This window comes from Dendronephthya gigantea, unplaced genomic scaffold (assembly GCF_004324835.1).
Source record: "Dendronephthya gigantea isolate DGI-Jeju-01 unplaced genomic scaffold, DenGig_1.0 000095F, whole genome shotgun sequence".
Taxonomy (NCBI): Eukaryota; Metazoa; Cnidaria; class Anthozoa; order Malacalcyonacea; family Nephtheidae; genus Dendronephthya; species Dendronephthya gigantea.
Window position 1 is genome coordinate 534473 of NW_021163105.1, and position 24973 is coordinate 559445.

The 24973-nt window shown below is 37.1% G+C and overlaps 4 protein-coding genes across 9 annotated transcripts; 3 read left to right on the plus strand and 1 right to left on the minus strand.

Moving 5' to 3' along the window:
* Positions 1 to 1086: 1086 nt before the first annotated feature.
* Positions 1087 to 12585, minus strand: LOC114533798 (stimulated by retinoic acid gene 6 protein-like). Of its 5 annotated transcripts, none has more exons than XM_028555396.1 (18): positions 11116 to 12585; positions 8028 to 10990; positions 6272 to 6341; positions 6117 to 6199; positions 5711 to 5874; positions 5233 to 5353; positions 4967 to 5021; positions 4421 to 4543; positions 4271 to 4341; positions 4118 to 4188; positions 3970 to 4031; positions 3650 to 3797; positions 3287 to 3444; positions 3167 to 3215; positions 2743 to 2866; positions 2549 to 2650; positions 2300 to 2463; positions 1087 to 1779 (listed from the first exon to the last, which is right to left on the minus strand). In XM_028555396.1, exons 2-18 carry the CDS (start codon positions 8300 to 8302, stop codon positions 1421 to 1423), a joined length of 2199 nt encoding a protein of 732 aa, XP_028411197.1. In that variant the 5' UTR covers positions 8303 to 10990; positions 11116 to 12585; the 3' UTR covers positions 1087 to 1420. The 5 variants fall into 5 exon arrangements, with proteins under 5 accessions (XP_028411197.1, XP_028411195.1, XP_028411198.1 ...); XM_028555394.1 differs by having other exon boundaries at positions 8028 to 10580; positions 10738 to 12585; XM_028555397.1 differs by having other exon boundaries at positions 8028 to 10090; positions 10213 to 12585.
* A 922-nt stretch (positions 12586 to 13507) lies between these two features.
* LOC114533800 (uncharacterized protein C1orf43 homolog) lies at positions 13508 to 15576 on the plus strand. Its single transcript, XM_028555398.1, has 7 exons — positions 13508 to 14094; positions 14193 to 14294; positions 14498 to 14621; positions 14693 to 14764; positions 14860 to 15026; positions 15111 to 15169; positions 15314 to 15576. Exons 1-7 carry the CDS (start codon positions 13951 to 13953, stop codon positions 15483 to 15485), a joined length of 840 nt encoding a protein of 279 aa, XP_028411199.1. The 5' UTR covers positions 13508 to 13950; the 3' UTR covers positions 15486 to 15576.
* Positions 15577 to 15610: 34 nt separating this feature from the next.
* LOC114533801 (protein prenyltransferase alpha subunit repeat-containing protein 1-like) lies at positions 15611 to 17604 on the plus strand. Its single transcript, XM_028555399.1, has 7 exons — positions 15611 to 15697; positions 15820 to 15995; positions 16082 to 16154; positions 16229 to 16336; positions 16659 to 16943; positions 17019 to 17117; positions 17212 to 17604. Exons 1-7 carry the CDS (start codon positions 15639 to 15641, stop codon positions 17588 to 17590), a joined length of 1179 nt encoding a protein of 392 aa, XP_028411200.1. The 5' UTR covers positions 15611 to 15638; the 3' UTR covers positions 17591 to 17604.
* Positions 17605 to 17909: 305 nt separating this feature from the next.
* Positions 17910 to 24683, plus strand: LOC114533871 (long-chain-fatty-acid--CoA ligase ACSBG2-like). Of its 2 annotated transcripts, XM_028555492.1 has the most exons (19): positions 17910 to 18410; positions 19771 to 19859; positions 20150 to 20270; positions 20412 to 20495; positions 20666 to 20767; positions 20876 to 20923; positions 21061 to 21159; positions 21249 to 21317; positions 21395 to 21453; positions 21539 to 21661; positions 21777 to 21828; positions 21942 to 22187; positions 22582 to 22698; positions 22774 to 22807; positions 22998 to 23137; positions 23292 to 23483; positions 23628 to 23682; positions 23902 to 24008; positions 24094 to 24683. In XM_028555492.1, the coding sequence occupies exons 1-18, from the start codon at positions 18027 to 18029 to the stop codon at positions 23973 to 23975; spliced, it is 2088 nt and encodes a 695-aa protein (XP_028411293.1). In that variant the 5' UTR covers positions 17910 to 18026; the 3' UTR covers positions 23976 to 24008; positions 24094 to 24683. The 2 variants fall into 2 exon arrangements, with proteins under 2 accessions (XP_028411293.1, XP_028411292.1); XM_028555491.1 differs by having other exon boundaries at positions 23902 to 24681.
* Positions 24684 to 24973: the final 290 nt, after the last annotated feature.

Here is a 24973-nt window from a genome sequence, read left to right on the forward strand (position 1 = left end):
AAAGCCGTTGATGTTGCGCATACAAGAGGAGGGAACACCGCGGTTTAAAAACATTGCAGGCCAGCCTATAGCTCTTTACAACTAGAAGCTGCATTTAGATTGGGTGCGCTACAGCCACTGACCTATATTAGATCTAAAAATCAGTTTAGTGGCTACAGGCCAGAGTTTGTTTTACACGCAATCTTTTCAAATGAAATTGATCGGGCGCAATACTTAGAAAATCGGGCCCAGTCCTTAAGATGCTCTGGGAAAGGTCTGAACATATATTGAGTGTTCCGTTTAAAAACTGTCCGTTACCATACTTGTCTTCAACCGTATCACACAGTTATTAACCCTTGGGTATAGAACCGTACAACAGAAAAATACAAATAGAAATAATATCATTGAAATGTTTCGCAATCGGAATTTCGGAAAATGGCAAATACGACCATGGTCATATTCGTCGGAAAATGGCAAATACGACCATGGTCATATTCGTCGGAAAATGGCAAATACGACCATGGTCATATTCGCCGGAAAATGGCAAATACGACCATGGTCATATTCGCCGGAAAATGGCAAATACGACCATGGTCATATTCGTCTGAAAATGGCAAATACGACCATGGTCATATTCGCCGGAAAATGGCAAATACGACCATGGTCATATTCGTCTGAAAATGGCAAATACGACCATGGATCCAACAAAATTGGATCGTGGGAACAGACCTTTAGATTGGGTGCGCTACAGCCCAGAATTTATTTTATACGCAATCTTTTTAAATGAAATTGATCGGGCGCAATACTTAGAAAGACTAAAAAAATGGTACAGTCCTTGAGGTGCTCTGGAAAAGTCTGAACATATATTGAGTGTTCCGTTTAAAAACAGGCCGTTTACATACTTGTCTTCGCTTCTTAATTTCTTCAGACGCAAATCAAAATTAAAATGTTATAAAAAAGTAATTGCGTTATTTCATTGAATAAATACATATATAAGAATATTGTAGTTAAATACTTGCTGTTTATTTGGCATATTCCACCACCAAGATGGCTTATGAAAGGATGCATGCGTAAATATTTACATTAAATTATGCGAAATCACAAATCTTCGTTTGTGTCGCCTGCGAACCCGATCCATGATTATTAAAAATAGCGAGCGCATGTGCCTCAGTGTCTTATTAGAATATTCACAGAATAATGCATGCAACTGAGCAGTCAGAAAAATTTAGAAAATACGAACTAACGTCCCTTAAAAGACAGATAGAAAACAGAAAGCTTTTGCTTTCGATCGATAAACTGATCAGTTTTTGTCATTCATCACGCGGGGAAGTCTTGAGCAGAGCCTAACAGCTAAAAAGGCATCCATCTCTTCTCTAGTGTCCGTGTTTTTCGTGCATTTGTAATCGAAATCTAAAGTTTATCATATTTAAAAATTCATCCCTCACAGCTTTGATTCGTAGATTTTTTGTCCGCAATTTTCTCGTATTTCAACAATCTTTTTCCCAACTTTTGCAGTAAACTGTTTAATCGCACCAGGCTCTTTCTTCTCGTCCTTCTGCTCTTCTCGTCTTCGCAAGCTCTGGAGACTTGGATTATTAATTAAAGTCACAGCGAGAAACCAGCGGATTTTTGCCCTTCGTGGTGGCGCTTTATTTACATTTTCTATATCAGTTTCATTCGTCTCATCTTCAAACTCATCTGTTCTTTCTATGGCTTCCCGCATGACGCGGTTGAACGTAAAAAGGACTGGGTTGGCATGCGTGTGCTCCAAGAATAGATAGCCAATGTATGTCTTGTAGCCTGTGGGAATATGTCGATATTCTTCAGTGTTTAAATTTTAATAAATATTTAAAATGCAAGTCAGTGCTTCACTGCTCTAGCTCAAAGGTAATGCTACCGTGTAGGTAGTAACTGTCGTGGTTTGTGTCTGAACTACCTGAGAAAGATGTCTCAAACGTGGTGGTCCAATGTGGGTAGTATTCTACAATAAGCTGTCGTGGTTTGTGTCTGAACTACCTGAGAAAGTTATCTCAAACGTTGTGGTTCAGTGTAGGTATTATTCTACAATGAGCTGTCGCGGTTTGTGTCTGAACTACCTGAGAAAGATATCTCAAACGTGGTGGCTCAGTGTAGGTAGTATTCTACAATAAGCTGTCGTGGTTTGTGTCTGAACTACCTGAGAAAGATATCTCAAACGTGGTGGTTCAGTGTAGGTAGTATTCTACAATAAGCTGTCGTGGTTTGTGTCTGAACTACCTGAGAAAGATATCTCATATAAAAATTAGTACAGCCCATATCACGGTAACATTGTGAAACATACCTGGATCAAACAATTCCCAGTCCCTTGGCAAGGCGCTCTTCTGTAGTCTCGGGAGGAACAACGCTCCCAGAAAAATGGCGTAAAATATTCGGATGAGACACGAAAAAAGACCGACAAATATATTGAGAAAGTAGAGAAAATACGACACGATGTGGAAAAGACGCCTGAAAGAAAGATATAAAAACATTTTAGGATTGCTATCTTTGTGGCTCACCAGCAGATGCGATGTCGGCTTGAAGACATACGTACCTGTTGTTCAGTGCTAGCATTGCGCCGTAATCTCGCAGGAAAACATACTTTGCCAGTAGTCTTTGTGTTATTATTGTGATCAACGTGATCAGTATCGTCGGCCTATTGATGGTAATCAAGTCTTGAATAAGTGAACTTGAAGAAAAGAATCATGTTTGAACAATTTGTAAATGAAGATTTGTCAAAATACCCACCATAAGTTTACCAGAAGTGAAGGAATAATCGCATCCTTGAATGATCCCCAAGTCAACGGCCAAATAAACCCCAAGGCGATTACAGTTAATATTAGAAATATAGCTAAATGAGTTAAAACAAAACCTAAAAAGAAATAAATGTGAATTCAGGTTAAGTTTGGGTTGCTCAGCTTGGAAAATCTAGTTCTCATGTGTCGTACGTGGACAGTTGATGATCACAAAGTCATGAAAACTAAGCATAAGAACTTGGGATACAGTAGAATACAATACCTATGGTCTATAGATATAGAAAACAAATCAATATGATAAGGTTTGATTTCAAATATTTCGTTGTATACAAGCAAGGCTGACATAAAACAATTTTGAATCCTCAATCCTCATCTCACGTAAGACTTGAGATCGTGATAACAAAATAAATACATACTCCATATAATATATCCTGTTTGATAACCAGCAAACTTGAAACTTGACACCTGAAATATACCATACAAGAATTAGATCGCTGCTAAGATAATGCGAGGTATAGGATTATGAAAAGACCCACCATAGTGGTTAAAGGATCCTGATTGTCCATGTTGTAAGGAAGGAAACTCCTGTCTCCTCTCTGTAGACGAAGAATGTGACCACGATACCAGGACAACATGTTTCCCATCATTGCTAAGTCTTTGATACCTGCCACTGCTATTGCAACTAACCAACAAGCTAGAAAATATATTATCGTGTTATAATTTAACGAATCATAAGGATGCAATCGAAGAAGATGGGCATCAAATGATGCAATGGAAGAAGATGGAAGTGGAAATGATAGACTTTGTGTTCATCCTAGCGGCAATATTTTTTATAAAATTGCAGAAGAAAGAAATGAAATCAGAATTAGGTCAAGCAGACTAAAGTCAAACAGACTCACTGATAGTAACATGAAAACCTTCTTTCACTCTGGACCAATTTATTCCGGTTGGGCTTACGGATATGGTATCGACTGCCTCAAATTCATCTACCACTAAATCTATAGCAATCTTTAGGTATCGACTTAGAATCGCATAAGAAACAGCAACCTGAAAAAGTTAGACAATTATGGTGGGTATGAATGTTTAACGATCTAGCTAAGGGCTGAGGAGGGAGTGGGATGGAATCTACAAACACAAATGTACTCAGACTTTCCTCTTGGTCCCCAAAGACAACCTGGACAAGTCAGATTTGTTATTTATTTGAATGATGTATAATTACCATATATAGACAAGCACAGCCGGTAACATAAATGCAGACAATTCTTGTTGAATATTTGAAATCTATACAAAAGACAATGAAGGTAGTCATCGCCTGATAGTTGTTAGATCTTTGGCTGAATGAGTTCGCAATTCATTGCCTGTTGTACCTGGCCTCCAGTGATAAACATTTGCACTAATTTTTTGTTTCAAGCTGTTAATATCAATCATGGTACCGTTGCTAAAAAGACGATAATATGATCAATTTCATCGGCGTTTGCAAAGAAATTTACCACTGTCTAGTATCAGAAGAATGGCTTTACCTTTTCGGAACAGGTTTTAGTAGTTTCTTCACGTAGTGATACTTGTAATTCTCTTTCCATTCATGTTTGGACTAAAGTGGAGAGCATAGTATTGTTTAAACGCTAAATTTCTAGAAATCTTCCCTTGAACATATTCAATATTCAACTTACCACGACCATACCACGTCTTTTACTGATTAGGCATCGTATTAAAACACGGATGAAGGACAGGAGTAATAAGCCGTGACATAATATAGATGTGGCCTGCAGCAATACCGACTCCAAAACTGTGTACTAAAAATTACGATCAAAGACATTGTACTTCATTGTATTTTAGTCCAGGTGAAAGTATATAGATACGTTTGAATGTAATCCGATTGCATGCAATTATTTTAATCAGATGAAGGGAAACGTAATCCGTTGTAAAATAACACTATCCGTTGTAAGAGAACTTAATCTTTTGAGATAACATCATGTAATCCAATTTGTGGTTAGTTAATGATAATTGTCAAGTATTTTTTCGAAGCAACTGGGTTACTAGAGCCACAGTGTCGACGTGAAAATACAGCAGTCGCTTATAAAGAATTTTCTCTAAATCTCGCGTTTAGGATGCACTCAGGCAGATGTTTTTTTTCAATTTTTTACACTTAAGGGAAGTGTGTTCTATTATCCGTCCTACGTCATCCTGACATGCGCAATGTGTACTTTTACCCTCACCGTAGCGTTAGGTTCGTTGACGCAGTCGATTATTTGAAACAAATACGCCAGAAACCTTAAGAAAGAGAAAATTGAAATTTTCATTAACATGCTTCATAACGTGGGACTTGGCGTAAATAATCGTCTATAAGCTTAATGTCGTATAAAAATACGTGTTTTTGAAAAGAGCTTTTGTGGAAATTGTGCGAAATTGATTTTTTTTTGTGAATGTAATCCCTGCACTCGCCCAGCTCTCTGGATTAGTTATCATCCAGTAATACACCTACCATATGGTTGAATATATCGTCCCCATAATAGCTCCAAGCAACCGCTGGTGTGTTGAGATGCAAGCGAAAAACGGATAGTAACTCACACCAATGACAAACGCAGCAAGAATTCTTAAAAGTGCTAAAGAAATTGAGGAATGTCTTGAGATTATTTACTTCTATCGAGGCTTGGCATTTGCTGGCTATAATGGCCGGAGTGGAAAAGCTGATAGTTTTATTTACTTATTTTCACGAATTTCCGCTTCGGACACTTTTGATTTCCCATCAAAAACTGACCCTACAACATTTACTCTTTCCTACGCTCCGTGTTCACTCTTAGAATATTTTGCCAGCTAGATAAAGTATGATGTACAGTGACAATATCTCAGCTTCGTCTTTACCAAATTGCCTCACAATTCACAAAGGAAGACGACAGTCGTCTCTAGTAGTTGACACTGATTAGTCCAGGTGGTCCAGTCCAGTCCAGTCCAGTCCTCACCTTTAACATACCCCTCCGTGTTTTCTTGTTCTTCGTGAACGCTTTCTCCCAACACAGCGGAAAAGTCATTGTTGAGAAGAACTTGGACAATACGTGACGCTGTCGCGGCAAATGCAAATGAGAAAGTGAATCTATCTTCGTAACTATCCAACAAGTTCACTGGGCTAAACAAAAGAGATGCAGCTACTTTATACTCCACGATTGGCCAACTGGCGCTGTGGCACAGGACAGACTTACAGTTACCCTTGCCTATGTTCCCACTGGGATATAGTATGACCTGTCTGTTGCACGGACAGAAGGGACGGTCTTAACCTTCACTAGTGTACATATTTGTGAAATGAAATGCGATTGTTCAGTGAAATAGTGAAATATGGTAGGAAATGGTTTCATCTTTCATAACACATACATTGCTAGACCTGGTCGTCCATTACAACAGCCTTTCCGCCATAATCTCGTGTTTACAAACGATAAAATGATCATAATAATTATCTGAAGAGAAAAATGAAAGAGACGGATTAAGGAAAAGGTAATATAACAGAAACTTTATAGTATTGTACTTACTGCAGGAATGAAAGCAGTTATGATCAGGTTATTGCTGTCCAATCTTCCGCCACATAGAGACGACGAATTCCTAAAAACGAATTGAAGTACAGAGTTCAGCAAAAAGATGGTATGCAAGCCTTCCCACGCGTGTGGAGGGGACACGTGTGGTGATTTTTTTGTTTAATTAATTGAAAATGACAACTCCCTAGTGACGGATTGCGCAAGGCAATCAATGGTCCTGACTACGACTTGTTCTGGAGTAATTCAAAAACAATCGATCGTATCAGCATGGGTGAAAATGATATCGACTGAAGAATCTGAAAAACTGGTTAAAAACAATTATTTAACATGTAACTTTACACATCTTTTTAATCACAACTACAATCACTTTCTCCTATAAATATCGAAAGACTTTTCACATAACTTGTTTCGTTTTGTTTGTCTGAAGTACTGATAATATACATGAATCAAATTAAGTTGTGATAATATTAATCAAAATAAAGTTGTGAAGCTTTGTGATTTGAAAGGACTGAAGACTGTATGGGAAGTATTTGAAATACTTTGTTCTTGTTTTCAACAGCAGTTAAATTGAAAATAGTTGTTGCCGTAATGACGTCCCATTTCCTGAGTATGCCCCACTTGAAATGCAAATATTATATCATTATCTTTCAAAGGGTCTTGATTTCGAGTGGAATTATACACACTTCAAATTCAAGCTATAGGAACAGTTGAAATGCATCACTGTAATAATTGCCAAGTCATCATGGGCAGTTAAAATACAGTTCTTCATCCCGAGTAAAGATTTCTGTATTTAAAAGGGATTTTAAAACAAACTATTGAACGACTTCAAACTGTAGGCTAGTGTTTAAACAACATGCGTGTCATATACGTATTTCAAATTTAAATCACAAAGGTAATGCTTCTGCAAACACTAGACTGAATTTGCGAAGGTTTTTACCGATCATATATTGCCGATCGTCTCCCTATCAATTAGCGTCTTAGTTGGTGAATGGCATTGGCAATCTAATCTTTTTTTTACGACAATATGCACGTCAATGAGGAAATAGTTGACAAATAAATAAGTAACCATGTTGCATTGAAAGAACGTCTTTGTGGGATCTTAATAAAACCGAAATTCGCGATACTATGCATGGATGTGCATGTGCCGAAAAAGTACAGCTTCAAACGAACGAAAGAGTCAGCTTTTCCACAGTTTAACTATATATATACTCCGTATTATACTCGGATTTAAGTTATTTAATTACACTAGAATTAGCAATTTCGTTGCCAGCCGGTGTAATATAAGACAAGCTACAAGTTAAATCATGTCCGGTGGGAGACTAAAAAGCACTTTGTCATTTGGATGCTGGATTTAGATGCTAGCGTCATACAATATGGGCTTTCACGATTTACTGAAACACTGTGACTGATAATGACGGAATAAATCATTTTAATCACTTGGAAATGAGACGATTATAGGTTCGATGAAACATTATAAAATAAAAGCAGATTTTGCAGCAATACAAAATTCTCACAGCTATCTAACCTTTGCACTGTGCTTATAGATATATCTAGTTGTATGGCTGGGCCTAAGCATCTATAGATAAAAGTATGACAATTTCCCATCGAACGAAGTCCGTCACCTATTAAGGAGAGACCTCAGAAATAGAGGATATTTAAGCTCTAAAAAGTACTTAAATAAAAAAAGTTTGCCTAGACTAAGAATAAACATTGAAATACAAAATATTGCTTAAGCGTTGACATATCGACTTACGTCGTCGTATTCTGCTGGTCTTCTTTGCCATGCCAGGAATTAAGAAAGTCGTAAACGCCTTGTATGTGCTGTGCGCTCTCGTAGACACTGAATATGGTTTCATTTATATATTCTGCAGACAGCCCAGTTCTGTTTGCCAATAGTGCGAGTAGACTCTCATTTGCTAATACATTTGTTATAAGCTCTGAATTTGTTATGTTTACCGGTAAAGATAAATTAGTTTGGCTGGATCTTACCGCGTAGGTTATATCAATGAAATCTTCAATCAGTTCCATGTTATATGAATATGAAATATTTCACACAGTCATCACATGGTTACAAAGTTGAAATGTTGTTTCGTGCTAAAACCATCAGGTCTCTTCGAAACATTTACATTTGTATTAGGAATTAAAATATGCAAATCAAGCAACAATTAAACATAACATTGCAATATACCGCTGTTACCTCGGCTGTGACGCGACTAAAACTGTACAGAATTCCGCCGGAAGACTGGGCAAAACACAATACAGGAGAGGAAGATAGTGGTTGAATACCTTTGACAGTAATCCAAATTTTGACAACGCTAAAATCTCTGTGCAATATATAATTTATTTCCTGGATTACACACACATTTATAACCGTGCTGAAACTATTCTTTAAGTATTCTAATCGCCCCATATTAAGTCTAAGATACTAGTTTTTCGATAGAACTTGCTCAAACTTAGGATTACCCGTTGCAAATTTTCAACTGCAGTTACCACAGGAATTCGACAGAGGAAATTAACCGGACTTTAGTGCTGTTTCTCTAGTTTTATTTTCCTTGTAAAACAGAATAGTCAAGTTCACTTGTTGATAGCGAGGAGCTCTTTATGCCAACTATGATAATTTGAGCTCGCTGAATTGATGTCGTAGGTGTATTTTGCTCCGGCCAATGACCAAGGGCAGTAACAGCGCCAAAACATGCCCTTGCCATCTTTTTGACCACCAAACCTCGCAAGCAGTTCACCTGGGCAGGCCGAGTTGGGATGATGACTATTACACCATTTTGTTCTCTTACCCAGAACCGTAAAGCCTGTAGAAGAAAGGATAGATATGTTGAGTTGTGTACGGGTAATTCTCAAAAGTTGTCACCTAATTTTTTCTAAAGTTTAACAGACCTGAAGATCTCATTTCTCGTAATTCTCAAATGTCAAACAAGCCAGACAATATTAGCTACTTTCTAGTCATCTTTCCCAGAGCTATGTTTAGTTTGATATTTGGTGATTCTGTGTTCCGTTATATTTTTTCCCTACCTGGGATATATACTGCCGTATTCCATGCGACTTTAGTCCCTGGTAGATACTTTGCTAAGCTGCCCCAAGACACTATATTTCCGTGTATATTAAAGCCACCAGCGGACATGGGGTAGAAGCTCGTAGTCGTTATTTCATAGTTCCCAGACATTAAGTTGTGTCAGAAGTGCACTATCGGCTCCCAAACCAAGGATGAAACTTTTTCCCGCAGGTAATTCGGTCACGAGCTTCGTATCTTTGAAACTATCGCCTCTTTTATATCCATCATAAAATAAACTCACCGAACCTTCTCCTCCATTCCATTGTATGCACAGGAAATGCCAACTGCTACAGGACACAGATCTAAGGAAAGTATAAGGCAACAAGGATAAACTTTCAGAGGTGTCCTCAGGAGCGTGGTGGGCCAAATAATCGCACATTTTCAACTATAGTTTCATAAACTAAGAATAACAAAAGATTTCTATTTGGACAACCTTTTTGAGTGCTGACTGCATGAATATGACAGCGAGATCACTTGGTTTGCCATGGGTTTGTTATTTTACAATACCGTTGTTCAGAGTTCATCTACTTACGTTTCTCCAGAATAGCTGTTAAGAGTGAAGGATAATTTGGCTCTTGAAATGTAGCGAAAGCTGAACGTATTAGTCGTATCATAGGCAAAGAATTGTGTGGCTCCTGTCCCACCATCTTTGACCCACAAACAGCTGGTTAGAAACGTCATTGGTTTAGTTGGTCCTGGATAATTCACCTGGCTTGATAGTGGTAGGGTAATCTCGTAGTTCAACCCTTCACCTGTAAAGATTTTTAGATAGTATTAGCATTATAGTGGCGGTCTAATCCTGTCAGGAATGACTGCCTGTGATAACCAAGGTCGAATCAACCTGGCTAGACGCATATTATGTTGTCAGGCGTACCTGAAAAAGACGCGTTTGATGGACGAATGACCCTTAGATGTGAAACAAAGTCTTTTACTTTAAACCAAGCGATCAAATCACCTTCTTTCGAACCAGGACTTTTAGCAATCAACTCAATTTCGCTGCCATTTTTCGCCTCGCTCCATAAATTCACTCGACTTACATTTCCGACCAATGTGTAGTTTACGTTCTCGTGGGTAACTTTCCCAATGTTGAGATTCCCGCCGGAGGGTATTTTTCTACCTTTCAAAACATTCCTGTGTGCCCATAGGACGCCATCGATTAGTAGCATCCATTCGCCTGTGCCACCGGTCCACGTGAAGCCCACGTGATGCCAATAACCGTCACTTATAGGAATGGTTGAAGTTCTAATAAAATATTACAGAAAAGATAGGATCACTTCTTAAAAAAGGATAATGCAATGGCCAATGGTATTAATCGTTTCCTCAATTCTTGGCCACCCAACTTTGCACTGGAAGAAGAACCATCTTTGCAGCCATTTTCAACTTTTCCTAGAGTACTTACCCTATTGAATTACCAAACAGGTTTCCGGAAAAGCTTTTAATTGACCGGTTTCTGCTTGAATTGTCCGCGAAGAAGGCGAGAGCAATCGTTTCGTTTAAGTTTTGGAAAGTATACGACATCAAAGGATATACAGTAAACCCTGGATTAAATTTGATCCACGCAGTGAATGTAAACTCGTCGAAATCCACGTTGATTCTACCCAGATCAATAGGGCTTCTTTCAGGAGTGTCGGGGAAAACGATGTCATAGTCGTCTGAACAAACGGAAAAGGACTTTGGTTCATATTTACGAAGCTGTCAATGATGATAATTGTTGGCAAGAGCAGACTTTCCAGCCTTTTACAAGACCAAGGGGAATGTTTATAAAAGATACTATTACCTTTTTCATATTGGCAATATTTTCCATAATAATTGTCTTTGCATTTGCATTTGAAACCCTCCGGCTCACAACTGTCCGCTAAGCATTGCCCAGCGCTATTGCACGAGTTGTCTTTGACACATTTTGGCTGGAATGGAAACATACATTTACTTTATACGTACTACGAATTGCTACGAAAATACCACACAGAATCATCCCAAATTCCCCTAGATTATTCACTCGATTAGCAGTCGTGTTATTAGCTAATAGTCGTGGCTTAACCTTCAAAATATTCCGCAGTTCACACGACGGTTTTGTAGTGATAAACGCCTTTCTCATTATTCCAGTCATTCTACATGCATATATTCATTTAAACCGGACACCTTTTTCGATTTTAAGCCCTTTTTCTCAAAAACATAAGTTGTTTATTGATGCCAGTGTTACTACAAAAGAAAACTAAAAAACTCCTCAATCCAGAAAAAAAAATTTCATTTGAAAATTTCTCATCGCATCCAAGGTTAAAAAAGAACTTGTCAACAACCTGTCAATAGTTTTTAATGAACATGCACAAATAGCTTTTTAATTAAGTGTATCTTATTCAATATTTATTTAAAACATGCCCACCGATTCAATTATCTGTAACGTGTAGAAACTCCACTTCTCATCAGCAGCATTCTTCTCAGATATTTTCAAATACTCTGGTTTGCCTTGTGTTACTTGACAGTTGATTCCTTCATGAATGCCAACTCTATGCTTAAAGACTTCACAAGAGTTTTCAGCGCGACATAGTTGTGCACATTCCAAAACAGAACTTACAAAAACTTGCTTTGTGATGTTCACGTCCACGGTTTCTGTAAGACACGGTGAATACAAATGAAAACATTTCAGCCTTTTTGCCCATCAACTGTGGTTCAATAATTCGGCGAAAAATTTACAAAAAAATTCTCGGAGATACAACCTAAGCTGGGCGTTTCTCAGAAAATGGGAAGAGACTGAACTTGATGGAACGAAGCTTCTTAGATCAAAACTGGTCGACGAGCTTCTTTCATCCTTTTACAACTGGTTGCATGGCGGATCACATTTGATTGCAATGTTTTGCAATCAGGAATACCCCTTGGGGACACAACCTTGTATCTATGACTGTTTATGAGTGACTGTTTACGGGTGGCCTCCTATCATTATGCTAAGCAAATGAAGTGCCGGAGAACTGAAAACGTCGTTCGTGCGCGAAAGTAACAACGCTTTCACTTTGAAACTGAATGTGTATATATACAACAGTTTACTGTCCTTTCCTTTTTAGAGGCATTTGCATAGCTGATGATAAAATTAATTGAATGTACAAGTGCATGTCCTAATATTGCATGTAACCTAGCTGCCTAATAACTTTCCTTTGAAAAATTAACTGCGATTGGTTTACAGTGATATGCTTATTAATACTGTTAGCCTAACATTGTATTGTTTTTAAATAAAGAAGATATAAATATGAAATAATTTATGCTAAGAATTCTCAGTTTTTAAAATTGGATTTCAATAATAGTTAATACTATGTCTATGAGTGGCACAAGACAATTTCATGCAGAAGCATCATTAATTGCATTATTTGGGATGGATAATCATCAAAAACATCCTGCAAGGGTGGCTTAATTATTAAATAGCATCTCTAGTAAAATACGGCTTAGTTGTCAGTCATGACAAATATAGTTCTCGCTCTTTAATCCTTTGATTAAACTTGAGACTTGAGACTGAATACAGATAAACCTTCAATAAAATATCATGTTCACAATACTGGACTAATTTAATCAAAAAGTTTCTCTTTTTATTTACACTGGAAGTCGGACTGAGTTTGACACTCAGTTGCAGAACAAACTGATTTACGATCCGAGAAAAACCCGGTAAAGTTTACAACCTGTAAAAGATAAATTTCTAACATCTTCCAAATTTTCTCATCTCTGTATGAAGAGGCCCGTGCTTACCCGTGCTTTTCTTGAAAATTCCTTGTCGACAAAATGGATCCTGTCGCAATGCACTTGATCTGCTCTTTAAAACCACAAGTAATATACCCAGGATTAAGAAAACCCATTCTGATTTTTCACACCTCTGAGACATTCTGTATTCGATAGTAGGAGAAAAAACCTGTTCAACACATTCAGGTGTCAAGCAGTGAACGAGCGTCTTGTAAATGGTAAAAATGAAACATGTCACTGCATGAGATACATTATTAAGCATTAAATATTCAAGAAAGATCCACCCAGTTTCAATAATTACAACCTGTCGAAGAAAAAATTGATGCACAACAGAAATTGCCAATCATCTGTTAAGTGGATTATGGGCTTAGTTCTACCGTTTTTTACACTTTTAAAATTGTGCTGTAATTTTAATAATCTTTGAAATCTGCTAAAAATTTGCTTCGGAATCTACTCAAAAGTTACTCCCAAGTTTCAAAGAGTTGCTAGTTTTGCACAAGGTAGGGATTGCTCCAACTCGTTGTAAAAAGTTTGGGACAAGCCCTTTAACAACTTTTAGCAAGTCTGAGGGCATTATCAGACTTGTTATTACGATGCAACACAAGATGATATCACAAACTGAGGAAGAACATATCTTTAGTTTGTGATACAACGTTCGTTTCGCGCCACGATGCCGAATCCAGTAGCCGCCGTAGGCGTGCCAGGGGGGGAGAGCCGTACTCAAATCTGAAGCTCTCTAATATCACAGTGTTACTATATAGCTCAGTGAGGCAGATCCAAAAACAAAATGGCCGTCAAGTTTCTTAGTTTAGTTAAGACATAAGATGATCTTTTACATATTTGTTCCAAAAAATGGATATCATTTTGTTTTGTTGCTTATAGATGGACGTTTATGATGTTGCGTGAATTCGTGTTTATTCTCATATATCTTTCTCTTTGTGGCTTATGTGAGGAAGCCGTTGGAAAACATGATAAAAATATACTGAAGACTTTTGGTGGTCCCACGTTAATAATTGTTATTGTTTTTTGTGTTCTGGTAAGAATTGCTTCGTTTTAAACGTATATTTGCAAAGATTTGCTTTTGCAGCGATAACCCAGACAACACGAGTGGCGTAACTTACGTTCTTTTTGCAGGCTGGGTTGATTTTAGTTCTGCTTGTTAAAAGACAATTGCTGAGGGTTTTATTGTTATCTAAGAGAGGTGCACATACAGCTGTTGCATCTGGAGCTCCTCGAGTAAGTTGATGTGGTTGAAGTCAAACATGGAAAGCCTGATGTTACATGAAGTTTGATTGGCTGAAGGTACAAAACTAACCAACCAATCAAACTTCATTGTGTAAGATCAGGCTCTCTCGCATTTCACATCATTATGAGAAAGGTCTCATGAACATCCTATGAAGCAGGTCAAAGCATTGTATGTCATGAACATGTATTTTCAGAAACTTGCAAATGAAATCGAAGCAAGTATTTGCCGGGTTGAAAGAATGAAAATTGAACCTAGAACTTTGGCTGAGAATATCCAACAGTTACATAATGAAGAGACAAGATTACAGAGCATTACACGTAAGGCTCTCAATGTCATATCATTTATGTTTAAAAAACATGTTTAAATGAATGATTGAACTATGTTTTAGGTCCTGAATCGGTACATCATTTGTACAACTTGAGATATCGTTTTAAAGCAATTGATTCAATGACCTGCTTTGGTATGTTATTTGGTAAAAGAGCTATTGTGACCATCATCCATTTTCCTGGTTGATTAGTTACCAAGTTCATTGATTTTTATTTTGTCTGTCACCAGATGACTTGCTATGCAGCATTGATGTGGAATATTGCCGGAAAAGTCACCAGACGGTTCGTGACCATTTTTTATCCCTGCAGAAGCCACCAAGGGCACCTTTGGTAGGCTCTGAAGAGATTTGTGAAAAAGTTGTCCAACTTTATGAACATGCAAGATTTGGCAAAAAAGTAATCAAATCATTTTGTATTTTCTGAATTTGAATACCCAGGATCTGAATGAGAATTACAAGTCTTTTTTCTTCTTTCACAAAGGCATTTGGCCAACATGAATATCAGCAAATAATGAAATATATTGAAGATCTAAAAACAAAGTAGGTATTCCTCTCAAAATCCATTTATCAGCATAATGAAACACACAGCAAATATTGGTCTCTTACTCTCTTTCATGTGGAAGTACCCATGGCTTTTTAAAGCCTGTGGCTAGGAATGATGTGATTTCTCATAATCTAATTTAGATTACGTCAAAAGGTTGTAATCCCAGGTACACTAGTGTCGTCTGACAATGCAACATCCAGTAAAGATGTTCAACACTCTTCAAAAGGTCCAATTCGGCGGACACAGCGAAGCAAACCTACTGCAGTCTTTTACACTTCTGTCGAAAAGTCTAGTGGTACTATAAAAGTGTAACATATATTAAAAAAGTAGATAATTATATACAGTATAAAGATTTGATGAAATATCTTGGGTGGCTGTGTCGTATTCCTGTTCCACTTCGTTGCTGGTAACATGACGTATTAAGCATTTTACAAGATGGTGGAGCCGAAGAAGAAATCTTCGACAATGACTGGTGTTTATTATTTTGAAGAAATAGACAGGATTTTCAATGATAATACTGAAATGTAAGTGTTGATATAAGTGCACTTGAAAGTCTGTTTGAAAAGCTGAAAGTTCTTTTTTTGTATTAGTTTGTATGGCACGGTAACTCCCGAGTTTTGCAGTAAGTAATTCCTATCCTTTTCAGTGAAGAATTTGATATTATTCCTGCAATGAGACCGGAAAGTAAGAGTTGCTGCCCTTATGTTCTTGATGAAAATAAACTTGGAATCTTTTCTTGGTGTGTGAAAGATCTATTCTGTTATGTTTATCGTCAGTTAATGGAAAAGAAACGATGGAAATGTATTGAAAGAACGGAAGAAGGTGAAGAAAAAGTATAAATAAAGTTAGTTTAGTTTAGGTTTCCTCCTGTAGTAAAACTGGATCTAAAAAATTTAATATGGTTTCAGGTGTTTATATAATGAAATTGAGTCGGATTGCACTGCTTCTACATGCAGAGGATTATACAATATGGAACTTACGGTAAAGTCAAGATTTGCAATGAAAGTAGTTCCCTGTGGAAACAGGAAAAAACTTTTATTCTTTTTAAATTTTAGGAAGTGCTGTATAACAAAGCAGATAGAAAAACAGGCGAAGATGGAATTGGACTTTAGTGCCTTGGTTTTGAGAAAACATCCACGAAGTGCGGAGACATTCTCTCACAGGTATAATATATTATACAGTCCATGAGCATTTATGTTGTGTACATGAGGATGGTTTGGGAAATGCTTTTTGACATCAAAGATGATGTAAGAATGGCTAAACTCAGCAAGTAACCTGCATTAATTACCCCAGCATCTCTTATGCTATCCACATGTTATATATCAATATATCATTCACATGCTGACATGCTCATTCATTATTCTTGTTTTTAACACTGTCTATACTGTCATCTCTACAGGCTGATAGCATGCTTTCAGTACACCAAATTTCCACAATATCATCTTTTGAAAGGAGTCTTAATTTTTTTGTCGTTGTTTAGTGCAGACGTTGGCTCATAAACCTACTACAAAGGCTGCAAGAAAAGTTGTTGAAAACACCACAATTTTGCCAGCAGGAATTAGAATTGTCTCTGCTGTGCGCTGATAGATATCGTGATAATTATATTACCTGGGATCACAGGTGCTGGGTGGTTGAAAACTTTATGTTGGACAAGATAACATGGTTTGAAGAAGAGTTAAACTCTACGAAAAACTGGTTATGGTCTCATGTGTCAGACAACTGTGTTTATCATTTTCGCGAACAACTGTTAAAGAAGCTTGCAGCTTTCTGGTAAGTGATTTTTGTCTTTGGTACTATAAGAGTTCAGATAGCTGCAAAGTAAGGTAACATAAACTATCTTTTTAGCTCATTGGAAAAGATGAGAGAACTTTTGTTGGCAGAATTCAAATTAACAGATGAAATTATAAACCATTATGCTGTGTTTGAGACAGTTTGGTATCACAGGTAGTCCCCTTTGTGGTTAAAATGTGGGAAGGGATTGGAATAAATAGAACTAATGAAGACAGATTTGTTGATTTAAAAACTCTTTTTCTACTAGGCAATTCATTATAAGCTTCTGGTCAACTAAATTTCAACTTTGTCATTCCTGCCTTATCACCTGGGGAAATACTGGAGATCAAATGTCAGACAAATTTAAACTCCTAAAAGATTCGGAAAATAAACTAAATAGTATGAGCTGCCAATCTTGCGGACATTTGGATAAAAATGATGTAATATCTATTACAAATGAGATGAAATTTTGTCGACAGATAATCTTACAAAATAATGACCATTCACCCAAGCTCATTCGTCAGTCAGCACTTGCAAAGTCTCATGTTACATGGATGCGTTTTTTTGTAAGAAAATATTACAAGAATCTTCAGAATAATGTTTTATTAACGATTGTATGTATGACTATTATTTTCACAATATGGTAATATATAAGTCAATTTTTACCAAATCACTCTGGCATTCACTTCTAAGGAAATTCCCTGAGAAAAGTTTGACTCTATCAAGGGGAAGGAGTTAATATATTCTTGTGTGTCATATATTCAAATGTGTCTCAGCTTATTGAAAGCATCTTTCCCACCCCTGACCCCCACAGACTGAAAAGTATGCATATTTAAATTGTGAGACAAGAAGTCAAGAATTCTCCAGAGTGTGTCATGTTTTTCCAGGCTTGGGGTGATTTGTAGGCGGGTGGAATGGCGGGTGGAAGGTGGGCGATAGGTGGGCGGGACAATGGACTATGCAAACCAATGAACTGGGGCAAACTGAAACTGGGCAAACAGTCAAGAGTGGTATTAGCACAAAACGTGTACATTTCAAGCTCGAAATTTGACTCGTAGTACTTTAAAATAAACAACACATAAAATGGCAGAAACTGCGGAGGTTACTGCGACAGTTTCCGTCTCAGATGTGTTAATAGACAGCAAGTCGGATTCGAAAGAAATTAACAATGATCCGGCAAAAGAAAATGGCTCCAAACCAGTCGCTTCAAGTTCGAGCGAAGGCGAATTCTTAGCTCCAGCCGAGGAATACTGGACAACCGATGCTGATGGTGCAGTTAAAATACGTGTAGGAACTACTGAACATGATAACACTACGCCAATAACAGTTTATGACTTGTTTAAACGCACTGCGGAGAAAGCTGGAGATTGCGTAGCTTTGGCAGTGAAACGTAATGATCAGTGGCAGAAATGGACGTATTCTCAGTACATGGCTGATATAAGAACCGCTGCCAAAGGTTTTATCAAGGTAAATTATCTTATTTTGTTTATTGAGTATTTGTGTATATTTCGAGTATTCGTGAGGGGAAAATGCGTTTTTAAATTGTCTTAAAAATGCCACTTGTATTATAGAAAGAATTCTTGTTCATGAAATATTTTGGTGCTTGTAGCTTTGTATTAAAAATTATAATATCCTGAAAGCTTTTCCGCATTTAACCCTTGAAATATTTAAAAAAATATTCAAAATATGGGATCTCACAGTTGGGATATGCAGTATTCGTTGATGTGAAAAATATATTTTGTTATATACGTAGCTGCTGATACTATTACAATGTGTCAATTTGCATTTGAATAGGGTAAAAAATACTGCGTAAAATATTGAATCTTATGTGTAGAAAATTATCCGATTGTGATAATACCTATCATGTCTGAAATTTGCGTTTCCTGGATGACTAGGATATGTCTCGACATAATATTGGTAGGGGGAAAGTAAAAATCTATAATTGGCAGTGCATGCTAATTTATTTTCATCTTCAATGTATCAAATTCACTAGATTTTTGTTTAGCAAGCCTGAAAATGCTTGGTTTTCTATTACAATTCATTCTTAGAAATGATTTTAGAAGTTTATTGAAGGTCATTCCATGAAATCCCAGACATGCTTAATATATTGAGTATATATGACCTATATATGATATAGTGGCAATTGCATTCCTCACACCATGTGGCCTGCTGACCCATGTGATTATCATGTGAACACTTTCAACTTTTATTGTTGTAAGGTCTTTGTTGAATGATATTATATCTTTTTTTTATGCAAGAGTTCAAAGTCAATCTCATATTGCATAACAAAAATGTTTGCGATCTTAGCTTGTCTATGCAAGCCTGAGAACTCCATTGGGTGGTCCAATTACAGTAATGAACTTGAACAGCCTTTAAATGCGTACCATACAGCTTTTTTGCTCATACAATTGCAACTAAACGAAAAAATGATGTGATGAAGTTATATATGCTAGTATATATTTTTCAGCTTTGATGTGAAGTAATTCCCTTTGTAATACAAGCAATTATGGAAATTTAATGTTTAAAGACTTGAAAAAACATGCATTCTTAATAAGCTATCAAAATTAGTCAATCCCAGCAGTTGTCAAAAATGGCATGCCACAAAACCATATATTGTATAAATAAGCCATTAATTTTTGCATACCAAATTATGTTTTGCCTGCCATCAAAACACCTAAATTGAAAGTTCACCACAAAATGTCTAGAAAATTTCTCCTACCTAATCATGCATCATGCAATCTTTAGTCAGGCAAAAGTTAGGTCAAATATAACCTACTGCTCTCAAATACATAATTCTTTTATTCATCTTAATTGGAAATTTTTATAGCTTGGTTTGGAAAGCTTTAATGGTGTATCTATAATTGGCTTTAATTCACCAGAATGGCTTATTTCAGATGTTGCTGCAATTTTTGCAAGGTATATGGTACTATGGTATAAATATATTGTGTGATGAAGCTATGCAATATAGTTATAACCACAGCTTAATTCAAAAGGGCAACGTAATAACTATGGTACTCTGAAAATGTATCAGATCTTGAAAGTCTCTTTAAAGTCTCAATCTTTTCTTCATCCAGTTTCATCCAGGTGCATATGCATTTGACTCTAAATAGAAAGTCCCTTACGTTGCATAGGAGTTGAGTGAATTAGTGACAATCCCCACATATGTCATTCAATGCAATTGATGCTAAAAACCTTTCTTTTGTTAGAGGTTTGGCTGTTGGCATTTACACAACAAACTCTCCCGAGGCCTGTAAATATGTGATAGAGGATTCCAATAGCAGTATTGTCGTTGTGGAGAATAAAATACAACTTGATAAAATTTTAAAGGTATTTAGGAAGAAATGCATCTCTTTTCACTCCTGTTTTAATGAAAGTGATACCCACTTTCAGCTCCTGAGAGAAATTACAGTATGTTAAAGTGAAATGCTGGCCATCAAAACATCACTGACATTTCCTTCCTTGATCTAGATTTGGGATGAGTTGCCAAATCTTAAGGCTGTTATTCAGTACACTGGTGAATTGGAGGACAAATCCAAACCTAATGTTTATACGGTATGAACGATGCTTATATTAATGGAGTCTGAAATGCCTCCAGCCTGAAATGTTTTGACGATTTTAAGGCACAAGGGGGGAGGAGCATTCATACGAAATTGTATCATATTTGCACTAACCACAGAGCCAATGCATACAATGTCAATGAAGAATCTTGTTTTTTAATCTAGTGGAAAGATTTTATGGAATTAGGAAAGTCCTGTGATGACACTGAGTTAGATGCAAGAATTGGTTCTCTGAAAGCAAACCAATGTTGCACTTTGGTCTATACTGTAAGTTTCAGTCCAACATATAGAATTGTGATGTGGTCACATCAGCTAGGAGTGGTCTGGTAGTGCATGAAGGGATGTACACTCAATAATTTATACATTCTGTTTTAGTCAGGCACAACAGGCAATCCCAAAGGGGTAATGCTATCTCATGACAATGTAAGTACTAAATTGCTTGAATGTCCATCCAGAGAAAATAGAAAGATCAGTTGCGGTCTAGAAGAAGCACCCACTGAGCCATTATCATACTGGACTATCGTACAATGTAACTTACTATACTACTGTAATATTTTCAGGTTGTCTACACGAGTGGGGTGTCAGTTAAATTTATGAACATGGAGTATAAAAATGAATGCACCATCAGTTTTCTTCCGTTGAGTCACATTGCTGCCCAGGTTAGAAATTATAGAAACAAATTATCTTCAATCCCAGCTTAGTTGTAATAGATATAATAAATAAGATGGTATAATGAATTTTGTTGCAGTTGATGGATATTTACATGGCACAACATTGTGCTGGAACTTTATGGTTTGCTAAGCCTGATGCATTAAAGGTAACATCTTTGAAATCTGACTTCCATATTTTTTTGAAAGTTAATCAAAATCTTGCGTTTTTTGTTCGGTGTTCAAGGGAAGTCTTGGCGAGACTTTGAAAGAAGTGAGACCAACTTTGGTGATGGCAGTTCCAAGGTTTGAACGTTAATTCGACCTGAGTATTGCGGTTGTTACGCGTGCATTTATTGAAAGCCTGAACGTTTTGAATTCTTTATGGTAGAGTTTGGGAGAAGATTATGGAGAAATTACAGACAATTGGTCGAAGTACGACGGGCATGAAAAAGAAAATCTCAACTTGGGCAAAAGGCGTTGGTCTTCGGGGAAATATGAATTTAGAACAAGGGTGAGATATTTGCGTTTTGGTGCTGGACTAAACAGCTTGAAACCGGTCGTTTCCCTCCTTAAACCTCCCCCATTGTAGCCTGAGATCTATTAATCTATGTCTTTTTTGTAATTAGAGCTTCGGTACCGTTTGGATGGACTGTTGCAAACGCTTTGGTGTTTAAGAAGGTAGGGAAAACTATGACACAATCTCCAATGTCGCATAGTCAACCAGAGTTATCGATACAGGGCAATGGAAATCAGCCTAATAGATGAACTAAATACGTCTTATTTTCAACCAGGTTAGAGCAGCTCTTGGTCTTGACCGCTGTCGACATTTAGCAACGGGCGCAGCCCCAATCACCATGGAAACACTGCGCTATTACCAAAGTCTCAATATACCGCTATATGAGCTGTATGGTATGAGTGAGTGCTCAGGACCGATGACTGTCGGGAAGGCTAGGAGAAATCTCACAGGCGCGTGTGGAGCAGCGGTTGATGGACTTCAAATGAAGATTCATGAACCGGACCAAGATGGAAATGGGGAGGTACAGTATGGTACAATGTGGTACAATACGATACAACGTGTTACAATATGGTACAACGTGGTACAACTTGGTACACAAATATGGTACAACGTGGTACAATGTAATACAATATGGTACAACCTGGTACAATATAATACAATATGGTACAACGTGGTACAATATGGTACAACGTGCCGTACAGCGTTGTTCAGTCTGTACCAGAGCACTTAATTTTCCCCTTTTCCATTGAAACGAGTCGATAAGTTACGAAAGTTTGAATCATGGCGCCTGCCATTCTTGCGTTTATAGTGAGAATTTATAGCCATTCACTCGTTTGCATCCATGAAAAGACGAAAGTCGCAAGGGTAAACATGGACTTTACCACAATCAAGTTACTTTATGTTCATTCACTTAGATATGCATGTTAGGCCGCCATGTTTTCATGGGTTATTTGAATAACGAGGAAAAGACAAAAGAAACGATGGATAGTGATGGATACTTACATTCTGGTGACATTGGCAAGATAGACAAGGTTTGGATACAATTCAAAGTATGTAATATCGTGATCTTTCGTTTCTCGTTTAATTTTATTTCTTGTCTTGCTCAGAATGGATTCCTGTTTATCACTGGCAGAATAAAAGGTGATGATTATGACTAACTTATGGTAGTTTACTTTCCTGTGGCAATTTTGGTCAAGTAAGACGTAATTCTTACTAACAGTTGCCTTATTTATAATTTCGTGCTGTAGAAACAGTGAAATCCCAGCGCTGTAGCGTTCCGGCACAAGTAATGTTGACTTGTAATAAACTAGCGAAATTATTTTTATTCCAGAAATAATCATTACGGCTGGAGGTGAGAACATTGCTCCAGTTCCAATAGAAGATCAGTTGAAAGTTGAAGTCCCAATCATCAGCAATGCGATGTTGATCGGTGATAAAAGAAAGTTCCTGTCTTGTCTTTTAACCATCAAGGTACATTGCAATCCCTGAATTGATAAAGCAGACTGCTTTGGCTTTAGTTCATTTGCAGCCCCGACACGTACTATCACTAGAGTATAAAACACCTGTCAGAAATGAATTTGATGGCAGAGTGAAGTGAAAACATAGCTTCTTTTTCTTCGTTCAGAGCGAGATGAATTTGGAAACTGGTGAACCATTGAACGACCTCACAGAACTCGCAAGAGATTACTGTAAACAACATGGCGTAGAAATTAAAACTGTCTCAGAATTTTTGGAAAAGAATGATGAAAAAATTATGAAGTCAATTCAAGATGGAATAGATCGTTACAATGAAAAAGCTACATCTCGAGCGCAAAAGGTATGGTGGCACTCTTCCCCCTTTGTTGAAATTTCTCAGAGGAAGGAATTTCAGATTTATTACATCATTCAAGTATAAGTATACGTTATTTAACAAGAACGATTAGTTCCAAACAGATCTCACAAAAACCTTGTTGTTTTTCAGATTCAAAAATGGTGCATTCTTGAACATGATTTTTCCGTTCCTGGTGGCGAACTAGGTAGGTTCTGCTTATTCACTTTACCTTTTAATTGATTATTTAAATTATTCTTAATTGAATTACCGACATTAATTAGCTGCAATTTGTGACAATTACAACTCCTTTCCAATCAGTTCGACCGTTAACATGAGACGAGCAATAGGTCGTGAATTATTCTTAATTAAATTACCAAAATTAATTAGCCGACAATTGCGTCAATTACAACTCTCTTTTATTCAGGTCCAACCATGAAAATGAGGCGACCTATTATTGCAAAAATGTATGCGAGCAAAATCGATGCCTTCTACAGCTAGAAACCTCATGAAACTCAACACAAAGACAGCCCGGTATTCCCTGCATATTATACGTAAGCAGTGTTCAACTAAAATAGACTTTCACCTTAAACTCATATTTTATATTATATCAATTTAGAATAGAAGAATTTTTGATTTCCCACGGAGATTACCACGGGCCAAAGTGGCCTCCATGACCGTAGTAAAATTTTTGATAAATTAAAATATAAATAAGTGTCGGGGTATAATCGCCCGCTTGTATAAAACTCTTGGCATGTTTTCCTTCCAATGTTTTATATTTATCTCATAGACTACTCTAAAATAATATTTAGTCGATAATTGACCACTTTCGTTTGTGTACTTGTGGTCATGTTGTGTAAACATCCGGTTTACGACCGTAGTTCCGCATGAAAACCTGAATACTTGATTAAAGATCCTTCTATTCCCTCAATTGGCTTGGCAAATAGATGAAGCGCAAACATATGCTAAGACCACGTTTACACAGTACACGGTACCTGGTTTCTATTGGAACAGGTCAAATTTTGTGGATAATAAAAAGCAGTGAATATTTTCAATGTCAGAGACCAGAATAATACACGAAATCTATCCTATGCATTTGCAACCAATCGTTGCTCCAAAACGTCAAACGACCAAGCTGCTTTGGTCCTCCGCATAAACGAAGAAACTAATAGATGTCACTTGATCTCCCCCCCTCTACCCTCCCCCAAGAATAAAATTCAGCAGTTTCAACACCGTTTGAGGATTCAATCTTGTTATCGATGCGAAACGTTTCAGGAAGGCTCAGTGGCATCTGGTTTTGCCATTTTGGTTTTCTTATCTTATTCAATGGTGAGACAGGCAAAGGGAGATTGTGTGGATAATATCTTAATCCGTATATATATTCCGTATACAAAGATAAGTAGGGAATAAACCTATTTTTTAAATCGGTTCACAATAGCTATAATCTTCGTGGGACACATATAGACACATTCGTCCACGTAAACAAAGTTCAGGTATTA

Bases quoted from the DNA above. Each gene is read 5' to 3' on its own strand.
- LOC114533798 (XM_028555396.1), bottom strand. From the start codon at position 8,302: ATGGAACTGATTGAAGATTTCATTGATATAACCTACGCGGTAAGATCC. The intron at 6,200-6,271 runs GTAAGTACAATA...TTTTCTCTTCAG, and splicing joins TAACTGCTTTCATTCCTGCA to ATAATTATTATGATCATTTT. The intron at 4,189-4,270 runs GTAAAGCCATTC...TCGTCTTTTTAG, and splicing joins CTAAAACCTGTTCCGAAAAG to CAACGGTACCATGATTGATA.
- LOC114533800 (XM_028555398.1), top strand. From the start codon at position 13,951: ATGATGTTGCGTGAATTCGTGTTTATTCTCATATATCTTTCTCTTTGT. The intron at 14,295-14,497 runs GTAAGTTGATGT...ATGTATTTTCAG, and splicing joins TTGCATCTGGAGCTCCTCGA to AAACTTGCAAATGAAATCGA. The intron at 15,170-15,313 runs GTAGGTATTCCT...AATCTAATTTAG, and splicing joins ATTGAAGATCTAAAAACAAA to ATTACGTCAAAAGGTTGTAA.
- LOC114533801 (XM_028555399.1), top strand. From the start codon at position 15,639: ATGACTGGTGTTTATTATTTTGAAGAAATAGACAGGATTTTCAATGAT. The intron at 16,337-16,658 runs GTATAATATATT...TGTTTAGTGCAG, and splicing joins GCGGAGACATTCTCTCACAG to ACGTTGGCTCATAAACCTAC. The intron at 16,944-17,018 runs GTAAGTGATTTT...CTATCTTTTTAG, and splicing joins AAGAAGCTTGCAGCTTTCTG to CTCATTGGAAAAGATGAGAG.
- LOC114533871 (XM_028555492.1), top strand. From the start codon at position 18,027: ATGGCAGAAACTGCGGAGGTTACTGCGACAGTTTCCGTCTCAGATGTG. The intron at 20,496-20,665 runs GTATGAACGATG...TTTTTAATCTAG, and splicing joins CCAAACCTAATGTTTATACG to TGGAAAGATTTTATGGAATT. The intron at 21,454-21,538 runs GTTTGAACGTTA...TCTTTATGGTAG, and splicing joins TTGGTGATGGCAGTTCCAAG to AGTTTGGGAGAAGATTATGG.